This window comes from Bombina bombina, chromosome 4, assembly GCF_027579735.1.
Source record: "Bombina bombina isolate aBomBom1 chromosome 4, aBomBom1.pri, whole genome shotgun sequence".
In the NCBI taxonomy this organism is placed as follows: domain Eukaryota; kingdom Metazoa; phylum Chordata; class Amphibia; order Anura; family Bombinatoridae; genus Bombina; species Bombina bombina.
Window position 1 is genome coordinate 1,153,032,613 of NC_069502.1, and position 12,370 is coordinate 1,153,044,982.

The 12,370-nt window shown below is 37.1% G+C and overlaps 1 protein-coding gene across 2 annotated transcripts in view; it reads left to right on the forward strand.

Moving 5' to 3' along the window:
• LOC128658096 (calpain-2 catalytic subunit) overlaps positions 1-12,370 on the forward strand; it is a 237,715-nt gene that overhangs the window by 118,739 nt on the left and 106,606 nt on the right. For both annotated transcript variants that reach the window (XM_053712589.1, XM_053712590.1), the window contains exons 7-8: positions 1,416-1,501; positions 6,574-6,648. In XM_053712589.1, the coding sequence (XP_053568564.1) occupies positions 1,416-1,501; positions 6,574-6,648 (161 nt within the window). The remainder of the gene's footprint in view (positions 1-1,415; positions 1,502-6,573; positions 6,649-12,370) is intronic.

The window sequence follows — 12,370 nt, forward strand, 5'->3', positions numbered from 1 at the left end:
AAGGAGATGAATACATTACAAAAGTGTACAATGAAAATTGTAATTTTAAAATCGAACAAAACTAATAAATAAACCATTTACACAAAAATACTCAGGAACATTTTTTATTGTTGAAGTGCATCAAAAATTATAACAAAATCGTATTTTATCAAAACCGTAACAATTGTATTTAAATCATATTAAATATGCACATTCTAAATCGTAATTTAAAGTATTCAATGGCTGAATATTGAAGTATGAGCAATTCGGCTCTTGCACAATAATCAATCCGGCTCCGAAAAAAGGCGAATTGCCCATACTTTACTTCTGTATTCAGATCCTAACGAAGGATCCAAATCAATTTATAAGTACAAAATACAAAGCATAACTGTTGTTTTTTTGTAAGATGGGCTGAACATGGATGTTCCATGGGCGTATATAAAATTGTCTCTCAAATCCCATCGTAATTCTGTCAACATTTCTGCCCAACAGATCTCAACAGTTTTTTTTCTCGCAATTAAAAGGTGGTGAGCTTTTATCAAAATAATCCAAAAACTAACTACTTTGAAAGGGAAACCTATGCGTATGAAAATAACAGCGAATTTAAGGCACAGTGCACTGAAAACAGCGTACTTTGATTTTTATTAGGCGTAATATTAAACTTTAAACATACTCTGGGGTGGGAAGAATCAGAAAGATGTAATTTTAAAACACTTTTAAATTCACTTTAAATGTGCTTTGTTTTCTTGGTATCCCTTGTTGAAAACGAATATGCACATAATATATCTTACACTAGTGGGAGCTAGCTGCTGATTGGTGCCTGCACGCATTTGTGTCTTGGCCAACTAGATGTGTTCAGCTAGCTGCCAATGTGCCTTCCGCAAAGGATAACAAGAGAAGGATCAAATTTGATAATAGAAGTAAATTGGAGAGTTTATTAAAATTGTATGTTATTATTATTTTATTATTATTATCGGTTATTTGTAGAGCGCCAACAGATTCCGCAGCGCTATTAACAAAGGCGGAGTACAAAAAAAAAAAAAAAAAAACAGTTATAGGGATCAAATGGGTAGAGGACCCTGCCAAGAGTTGCACTGTTGTAGTCAGCTCTTGAGAAGGTGATCAACAAACAGCTGGACTCTTAAGCTTACATGCTAGGGGGGATCACGGGATAGCATTGGAGGAGAGGAACTGGTATAAAGTAAGGTTAGCGTAGGTTGTATGCATCCCTGAACAGTAGAGTCTTTAGGGAGCACTTGAAGCTTGTTCTATCCAAATCACAAAAATACATTTTGGGGGTTTCCTGTCCCTTTAATCTGTCATTTCTTTTAGTGTGACTTAGCATTTCAAATAATTATTTGTGTTTTATATTTTCTCACTGCAAAGTATAGGCAGGTATTATATACTAATAAGTTTTACAATCATTATTCCGCCAGATTAACTACAATGGGCGTCTGGAAAATCTGGTTCGAATCCGAAATCCATGGGGAGAAGTTGAATGGACTGGAGCCTGGAGTGACAAGTATGTAATAAATAATATAATTTATTGTTGTGATAAATGACAACATTCTGTTGTAAAATGTATCTGTTACTTGGAGAAGAATCATCTTATAACTTGTTTTCTAGAATTAAATGTTAGAACAAAAATACAGAGACTGATTTTTTTTTTATTCTGAGGGACACAGTATTCCTGATTTATTATTTTATTATAATGTGCAATGGTGTAGTTAATGTTTCTAATGCCTTTTTGTGTTGTTTGCTGCAATTGTTTTTCAACAGCCAAACCCCACCCACTACTTGGCTTATTTGGACGAACCGAACCAGAGTAGCCACAACTAGCCACGGTCATCATGTTAGCAAACTCTTCATTGTTTTGCATTTCCTTATCTTATCATCTCTGCTGAAGCCAATTAGGGACCAATACATATATGTACATATTTATACACCTTTGAACCCTTCACTGTCAATCACTTTGACATAAATCATATCCCTTGTAACCCTTTTTTATACACGTTTTTTCAATAATAAACTAATATTTTATATGTACCAAGGTGGATTTGATTTAAATCAAATTGATTTCATTCACTAGAGCTAGACAGTAAGATCGATATCTAAATCATGGTTTTCATTTTTAGAATAACTAATATCAGACCATTCCTGATTTAGTTATACATCATTTAGATATGCATAGATAGATCATTGAAATGAATAAAATTATTGAGAGGTGAACTATTTCCATTTTAAATGGTTAATTATTCGTATTTGATCAACTTTCACTTGTACTTTATTAAAAGGAGAAAAATGATTACCTTAATAATAACAAATTGTTGTATTTAACTAAGGAAAAATAACCATTACATTAATAACTAAACTAAAAAAAACTAATGACATTATTTTTCATTTTTACTGCTTGCCCCTCCCTCTCCACACTTAGCTCCTTGTGCAGATCTATTCCACTCCAAACTATCTTTTATTCATTGAGCTTCTTGAAACTTAGTTTCAGGATTTGATTCTGTGTGCATAGATTTGCAGAGAAGAAATGGTTTTAAAGGGACAGTAAAGTCAAAATTAAACTTTCATGATTCAGAAAGAACATGCAATTTTTTAATTTACTTCTCATATGTAGTTTGCTTCGACCTCTTGATATCCATTGTTGAAAAGCAAACATATGTAGGCTTGTCACTGTCTCATCTAATGTATTCAGCTAGGCCCCAGTAGAACATTGCTCTCCTTCAACAAATGATTTCAAGAGAATGAAGCAAATTTATAGACATTTAATAGAAGTAAATCTGAAAATTGTATATGAAACCCAAATGTTTTCTTTCATGATTACGTCCCTTAAAACTCTATTTCTCAACTCTGTATGTTTATTTTATAACATTTTCCTGTAAAGAAAGGGCATTTTATTTCTGCAGACACAAATTCACAGTTTTGAGAACTACAAAACCAACAATATGTGCCAAAACATTGCCCCAAATAATCTTACAGACACCTCTAGGAGAGCGTGACGTGAATGGATTATTGGAATTTATGTACCCAAAAAATTAAACATTACTATCTTGCTTTATAATTAAAAATATATTTATTTCAGGATGAATAACCTTTAGATTATAATGTATCTTAAACAGAAATTATCTTAGTTTTTTTCTCAAAAAGCATTTTATCCTGTTTAAATAAAAAAAAAAATCGGATGTGTTTTATTAAGCTTTTTTGTAGCCCTAACACTTTACTTCAGGTCAAGTTGCTCTGTTTTTTAGCGGTTTAAATCATTTTTAACTTGTGATGTAAGCAATGTTTAGCGTGGTTGCTTTAACAATTGAAAGTAAAGGGCAACCGTGCTAAACTTTCTTTGGTCATTTTTCTTTACCATGGACTTGTAATACCAATTTGCTCACTAATCTTAGCCTGGTCCAGAGATATTGACACCCTACACTACTAAACAAAGTAGAAAGGTGCCTATTTGTGCATATCAATACAGGGACAGTCAACACCAAAGTTGTTATTGTTTAAAAAGATAGATAACGCCTTTACTACCCATTCCTCAGCTTTGTACAACCAACATTGTTATATTAATAAACTTTATAACATTTAAACCTCTAAATGTCTGCCTGTTTGTAAGCCACTAGAGACAGCCTCTTATCACATGCTTTTTTATTAGCTTTTCACAACAGGAGACTGCTAGTTCATGGGGGGCATATAGATAACATTGTTCTCACGCCAGTGGAGGTTTTTATGAGTAACTGGCTAAAATGCATGTCAATAGATAATCAATAGACATGTGATCAGGGGGCTATCAAAAGATGCTTAGATATAAGGTAATCACAGAGGTAAAAAGTATATTAATATAACCGTGTTCGCTGTGCAAACTGGGGAATGGGTAATAAAATGATTATTTAAACAATAAACATTTTCGAGAAGACTGTCCCTTTAATAACAGACCAAGCGTGGCAGCGCGCCGTTGTGGTGTTTGGAGCAGGCTGAGTTATCGCAGTTCCACAGGATACTGTCTATTCCTCCTCAATTTGCGTTGGAGTTCAGGCTGGTAGCAGAATCTTAACAAGTCAATCATGTGTTACCACATTAAAAACTGACCCCCAAAGTAATAGCAAAATAAGATTTATCAAATTTAATAAAACAATTTAAAAAAATAGAATTAAAGGGACAGTAAACACCAGAATTTTTGTTGTTTAAAAAGATAGATAATCCCTTTATTACACATTCCCCAGTTTTGCATAACCAACACAGTTACAATAATATACTTTTTACCTCTGTGATTACCTTGTATCTATGGCTCTGCAAACTGCCCCTTTATTTCAGTTCTTTTGACAGACTTGCATTTTTAGCCAATCAGTGCTTGCTCTTAGGAGCTTCACGTGCCTGAGCTCAATGTTATCTATATGAAACACATGAACTAACGCCCTCTAGTGGTGAAAAACTGTCAAAATGCTTTCATATTAGAGGTGGCCTTCAAGGTCTAAGAAATTAGCATATATACCGCCTAGATTTAGCTTTCAACTAAGAATACCAAGAGAACAAAGCAAAATTGGTAATAAAAGTAAATTGGAAAGTTGTTTAAAATTACATGCCCTATTTAAATCATGATTTTTTTTTAACTTGACTTTCCCTTTAAATACACTCTTCTGTGCAAAAATACTACTAATAGCGTTCCATTTGTAATGTATTTAGAATATAGCACTGCTGCTGGTCGTGTAGTATATAGCACTGCTGCTAGTCGTGTAGTATATAGCACTGTTGCTAGTTGTGTAGAATATAGCACTGTTGCTAGTTGTGTAGAATATAGCACTGCTGCTAGTCATGTAGAATATAGCATTGCTGCTAGTCGTAGAATATTACACTGCTGCTAGTTGTGTAGTATGTAGCACTGCTGCTAGTCGTGTAGAATATAACACTGCTGCTAGTCGTGTAGTATATAGCACTGCTGCTAGTCGTGTAGAATATAGCACTGCTGCTAGTCGTGTAGAATATAGCACTGCTGCTAGACGTGTAGTATATAGCACTGCTGCTAGTCGTGTAGTATATAGCACTGCTGCTAGTCGTGTAGAATATAGCACTGCTGCTAGTCGTGTAGAATATAACACTGCTGCTAGTAATGTAGAATATAACACTGCTGCTAGTCGTGTAGAATAGAGCACTGCTGCTAGTCGTGTAGAATAGAGCACTGCTGCTAGTCGTGTAGAATAGAGCACTGCTGCTAGTCGTGTAGAATAGAGCACTGCTGCTAGTCGTGTAGAATAGAGCACTGCTGCTAGTCGTGTAGAATATAGCACTGCTGCTAGTCGTGTAGAATAGAGCACTGCTGCTAGTCGTGTAGAATAGAGCACTGCTGCTAGTCGTGTAGAATAGAGCACTACTGCTAGTCGTGTAGAATAGAGCACTGCTGCTAGTCGTGTAGAATATAGCACTGCTGCTAGTCGTGTAGAATAGAGCACTGCTGCTAGTCGTGTAGAATAGAGCACTGCTGCTAGTCGTGTAGAATAGAGCACTGCTGCTAGTCGTGTAGAATAGAGCACTGCTGCTAGTCGTGTAGAATAGAGCACTGCTGCTAGTTGTGTAGAATAGAGCACTGCTGCTAGTCGTGTAGAATAGAGCACTGCTGCTAGTCGTGTAGAATAGAGCACTGCTGCTAGTCGTGTAGAATAGAGCACTGCTGCTAGTCGTGTAGAATAGAGCACTGCTGCTAGTCGTGTAGAATAGAGCACTGCTGCTAGTCGTGTAGAATAGAGCACTGCTGCTAGTCGTGTAGAATAGAGCACTGCTGCTAGTTGTGTAGAATATAGCACTGCTGCTAGTCGTGTAGAATAGAGCACTGCTGCTAGTCGTGTAGAATAGAGCACTGCTGCTAGTCGTGTAGAATAGAGCACTGCTGCTAGTCGTGTAGAATAGAGCACTGCTGCTAGTTGTGTAGAATATAGCACTGCTGCTAGTCGTGTAGTATATAGCACTGCGGCTAGTCGTGTAGAATATAGCACTGCTGCTAGTCGTGTAGAATAGAGCACTGCTGCTAGTCGTGTAGAATATAGTACTGCTGCTAGTCGTGTAGAATATAGCACTGCTGCTAGTCGTGTAGAATATAGCACTGCTGCTAGTCGTGTAGAATATAGCACTGCTGCTAGTTGTGTAGAATATAGCACTGCTGCTAGTCGTGTAGAATATAGCACTGCTGCTAGTCGTGTAGTATATAGCACTGCGGCTAGTCGTGTAGAATATAGCACTGCTGCTAGTCATGTAGAATGTGTGCACAGTGACTCACCTCACAAGCAGAGAAACATGTTTTTTGCAATTTAAAAAAACTGTATTTTTTATATATTCATAATAATAATATGCAACAAAGAAATGTGATTTAATGACCCCTTAATTATAGTGGTATTTCAGTACAAGTAGATTTTTTTTCAATGTCTAAACCATTGATAATGTCCTGGCATTCAGGGTGCCACTAATTTTTGGAGTTGTGCATCATATCAATATTTGTTATATTTCATTTATGTTATTTCCTTATGTGTGATAACTTTGATTAAACCATCATTGCTTTTGACATATATTATTTGACACCATCACATTTTATGTACTTTCTAGTTCCAACGAATGGAATTCTGTTGACCCAGCAGATCGTGACAGGCTGATTAAGAGATGCGATGATGGGGAGTTTTGGTAAGATACCCTTGTTGTATTTTCACCACAAGCTACAAAACTGTTTTGTCTCAGTAGTTAAACTTTACTTATAGTTGTGAATATCCAAATCAACAACTGGAAGCTGAAGTGCAGATTATTACATTTACATTTTCTTTCTTATTTCAGTCCGTTGTTCTGTTTTACAAGAATACACAAGTTAGCCACACTGAGAATCTTTAATCACTTTATTATAAGGAATCAACAGCAGTGCACAGTACAATAAGGCTTGTGACAGCAAAATCGCCCGTCTGCTGTTCACAGTATTATTCATTTATGTATTTATTTATGTATTTTGTTTTCATTTGGGCATATATCTGGTATAAAGTAGGCTTGAAGCTCCATGCATCTGTTCAGAGATCTTACCAAGGGTCTGGTGATCTAAAGCTCTCCTCTTTGGTGAGACTATCTAAGAAGTCTCCTCAGTACTGTGAGGTCCCTCAAATAATTTTGAAAAAGCAAATTTTAGCTTCAGAGGTGTATCTCGATCCAAAGGGTCCTGGATTGACCACCAACAATTTTACATCATTGCTTTTCATGGTGGTGAGTTTTTAGTCATCAGGCGCCAAGGCGACGTATAGCTGGCTTTAAAGGGGGCTACAGTGGCCAGTTGTGTGATCTGGGGTCTCACTTGGACATACAGTCTTCATAAAAGGGGCTTCAGGCAGACATCCTAACTCTCCCTGAAGTTCAGGGAGTCTCCCTGATTGTAATAGCGGCTCCCTGATGCCAGCAAATGTAATGCAATCTCCCTGAAACTCCAAGTACCATGATCCAATGTGGCCCAAATCCGTAAACGTGTTTCTTTAAGGAATGCCTTTAGTTGCTGGGAAGTTATAGAACCCTCAAAGCATGTATCAGTAACCAAAAAGCCCCCACTGATTTTAATAAAATAAAACACAAATACTACCTTATTTACTGCACGTAATTAATCTTCATATTCAAAAATATTTAAGCATTCAACAAGCGTACGATCACTGGAAAATAGGTTTGTTGTATGTGGTTGTGCAATAAAGCTACTTTTTTTTAATGTGACTTTAGTGGGAAGCTACTTTAATTATAAGTCTCTATCTTATTTATGGTTTCAAGGTGTCCAATATATAACTGGGAGGTTGGGGGTGGCGGCGCAGTAGCGGGTGAAGGCGTGAAGCCACCTCCCTGAAATGAGTTTTTGCAGGTTGGGATGTCTGTTCAGGGGCATTTACCTGATATGAACCTCCACATAGGCTTCTTGCTGGCATAATGGGTGATGCAGGGACATGTATCTGATCTGTATCCAAGTTCTCATTTGGGTATACAGATAGGGTAATGGGACTGCAAGGGAAATACAGCTAATCTCATGCAACTGTCTTAAAGGGACTGTAGGAGCCATTTTGGTGAATACATATTGATTTCTACTTTTTAATATGCAACATTATTAATACTCATTATTATTTTAGTATCTCTGTGTATTGTGTATAGGGCCAATATCCATTCTCTCTGGCATTTCTTTGCTGTCACAATAAACTAGATTGTTTAAGGTATTGTATAAATAAAGGTTACATGTTATACAGATAATATAGATATATGTGGAATGGACTTCTGAAGGCACAAAACATTAAATGTACCTGAAATAATGTCTTTAAAAAATATTGTGTTTTTATCACTTCCAGTTAAAGGGATATTAACGCACATCATTTAAACCATTTTAAAAAAAAAACTTAGATTTTAACTTTTTGTCCAGAAGAAAAGGCTTTATTTTGTATTTTTGGCGCATTCAACCTGCACCCATAACAGGGGATTGAGTGCAAGTTACGTTGTATATTTAACACTTATAAAGTTGAACAGAAGCATACTAGTAATCAGAGATGTATTGCTAAATCGCTTGATCAGTGTAGGACGGCATATATTTCTACCCTATTTGACTGCAACAAAGGGGATACGATGAACAACACTTATGGGGATGTTCAGGGAAAATGGACTACAAAACGATAACCATTTAGCCAATGAAAGTTTGAAATGCTTTTAAAACATTTATTTTTAAATAGATATTTTTGCAATCTAGTGCTTATTTGCAGATATATACAATGTGTGTGTATCGAGTGATATGCCCATGGACACCAGTGGGGAAAATACTTTGGCTGGTGCCTGGTGTGTGAGCAAATTCTGTCAATAGTTGCTGGAGATAAGTAACTATTTTGCAGCTTTGTGTGTATAAAGAAATGGACAAAGCGTTTTGCGTGTAGGGAGATGATAGATTGAATTACAAATCAGTGCATATTACACAATAGCCTGTTTTACTCTTTTACTTGTGGGAAGATGATGATTTGAATTACAAATCACACTGGCTTCTATATGAACTCGGTTTTAAATGTCAGTTCATCATTAGACTCAGCAGCAGGGAAGTACTGAAATAAATAGTAAAAGGAACACTAAAGTCAAAAAGTAACTTTAATGATTAGATAGAACACACAATATTAAATAACTTCAAATTACTCCCATTATCAGAATATGCACAATATTTTATATGCACACCTTCTGAGGCACCAGGTCCTACTGAGCATGTGCAAGAGTTCACAGTGTATACGTGTATGCATTTTGTGATTGGCTAATGCAGGGAGGAGGAAATTAGAACTCATTTTGAAATTTGTAAGAAAAAAAATCTACTATTTTCAAAATCGGATTAAAGGGACAATTTTAAACAACATTCCAATTTACTTAATTATCTAATTTGCTTCATTCTTTAGATATCCTTTGTTGAAGTGAAGAAATAGCAATACACATGGGTGAGCCAATCGCATGAGGTATCTATGTGCAGCCACCAATCAGCAGCTACTGAGCCTATCTAGATATGCTTTTCAGCAAAGGATATTACGTGAATGAAGCAAATTAGATAATAGAAGTAAATTAGAAAGTTGTTTAAAACTGCATGATTTTTCTATATCAGGAAAGAAAATATTTGGGTTTTATGTCCCTTTAGGTGCTTTTGCATTGTCTTGTTATCATGCATTTGTTGACGCCACATTAAACTGCTGGGTACAATTACAGTATCACGGTTACTAATTACCATCCTATTGTTTTTCTTCATGTATCTGCTGCTGTCTTTAAAACTGTTCATTTATTTTAATCTATTAAAGAAGCCAGTTGGTAAAGCTCTGCATCTTTATACTGGGTGCTGCCATCTTGGTACACAGGTATGGTTGCATCCTGTGACAGACGCAGTGCACTCTTACAGATCAGTGACAGCTGTACCTTGCACTTTAGATTATCTCGAGCATTAGAAAGCAAAAGAGTCAAATTTTTGCAGGTTTCTTTACACAGTTTAAAAGTCACATTACAAATATAACAAAGCCTATGACGTATATTGGCTAGTAATTAACATCAGCACAAACTACATCACACACCTAAACACATAAAGTGTATGACACCAATATACCCAAAAAACCCAGAGTGCTAAAGATTATATACTTTAAAATCATAAATCAAAATTTACTTGTGCATAAATTTAATCAAAAAAATAAAATAAACCAAATTAATTACATTCAGAATATAAAACACAGTCTTTACTATGAATACAGCCTGTCTGTAATCTCCAGATAGTCCCAGAAAATTTCCAAAATCATACTGTTGTTTTCCCAAATCTTCTCAGTCCTGAATATTAGAAATAATCCTCATGCAGACTCCAAACATCCAATGTAAAAGAGTTCCAGTCACTACTACTAGTATTCAAAAACAGAAAACTGGAGTCAGTAAAAGCAGATTACATCCATGGTAGAGTTTATAAGTGGTTAACCAATTCAACAGAAGGCAGGCCTAGGAGAACATATAGACCTAGGAGAGTACAATTCACAACAGTCGATACCAGTGGTGCTGAGTCGTCTGAAACAGATACAAGTATTATACGACACACACCAACATCACCTAATACATACCCTTCACAACCTCCATACCATCCCCCATATATACATAGGGGACAATCTACCCCAGATAATTTTTTAGGGGTTACCACGAGGTCACGCAGAGGAGGGGGAGGAACTCCAAACCACACATTAGGAGGGCAAGGGGACAGGTACAGACCCACACGTCGCAACAGACGGAGGATATAGTGGTCAATCTTAGTAAACACGTCCTTACAGCAGCAGAAAGTACCATGTTGAACAAAGTCCTTTCCTTCGTTCCTAGCCATAATACCACAGAAATGGAACTTAAGTTAGACTTATACAAACTAAACCGGACGATGAAAATAAAAGAATATTTTCAAAATGCCCCTGTAAGACCAGAAAATACCAGCCCTGTACAAAAATTTAAAAAACCTAGCACATTTGAGCCATTAAACAGCAGTGCTAGTACTAAGACCTTTATGAGGCTGGTAGCACAAGACTTGGAAGCACATAGAACCAACAAAATATGGAGACACAACCTTACACACACAGAAAGAGCAGCCATTAAATCCCTACAAGATGATCATACTCTGGTCATCCGCCCCGCCGACAAAGGCGGAGCAATAGTCCTCATGGACTACAAGGACTATAGAGAGGACATATTGAAACAGTTGACTGACAATAACACCTACAAGGAGTTATGCACTGACCCTACGGTCAAGTTCAAAAAAGAACTGGATGGTATCCTAAAATTAGGGTTCCAACAAGGACACCTAACGGAACAAATTTTTGAGTACTGCACTACAACACACCCAAGAATTCCCATCTTATACACCACCCCGAAAATACACGAAACCCTGGACCACCCTCCAGGGCGGCCGATAGTCTCAGCTGTACAGTCACTTACACAGCCAGTGGCACAAGTAATAGACATTTACCTTCAACCTATTATCAGAAATGTCAGATCATACATTTCTGACACTAATGACCTGATCCGGAAGATGGGGGATGTGCGTGTGGAGATTGGTGACATCCTGGTCACCCTGGATGTCAACAGTCTCTACACTATCATCCCGCATGACACAGGTATCCTGGCAACCAAACAACACCTCATAGACAGTACACAATATGAGGGACCCCCCATCGATTTCTTGTTGACACTAATGGAATATTGCCTCACCAGGAACTATTTCTGCTTTGAGACATCTTTTTATCTGCAACTCACCGGCACGGCGATGGGGTCTAATATGGCCCCATCGTATGCCAACATTTATATGTCTCAGTTCGAAAACCAATTCCTGTGGAGCACTGACACATCGCCGGTAATCTTTTATGTAAGATATATCGACGATGTGTTCATGGTCTGGCGAGGGGGACAACAGGCATTACTAGACTGGTTTAGGGTATGGAACAGCACCCCCACACCAGTGAGATTCAAAATGACACATCACCACAAAGAGATACAGTTCCTAGACCTCAATATCTTCATAGAAGGGAATGTCCTAGGTACCACGCTCTACAGTAAGCCTACTGATAGAAACTCAATCTTAAATGCCACTAGCTGCCACCCTCCTGCCCTACTAAAAGGCATAGTGAAATCCCAGATGACTAGAGTCATACGCAATAATTCAAACATCGCTACAGGGGTCTCACAGTTGCAACTCATGAGGGACAAATTCCTGCAGAGGGGTTATAAACAACAGATAGTTGACAGCACCTTGGAGAAAGTCCTTCCATATACCCAGGACAGCCTGATACATAAGGACAATCCAAAAGAGAAAGCTAATAAATTGATAATGGCAACTACGTTTTCACCCAATACCACAATGGTTGGTAGAACACTA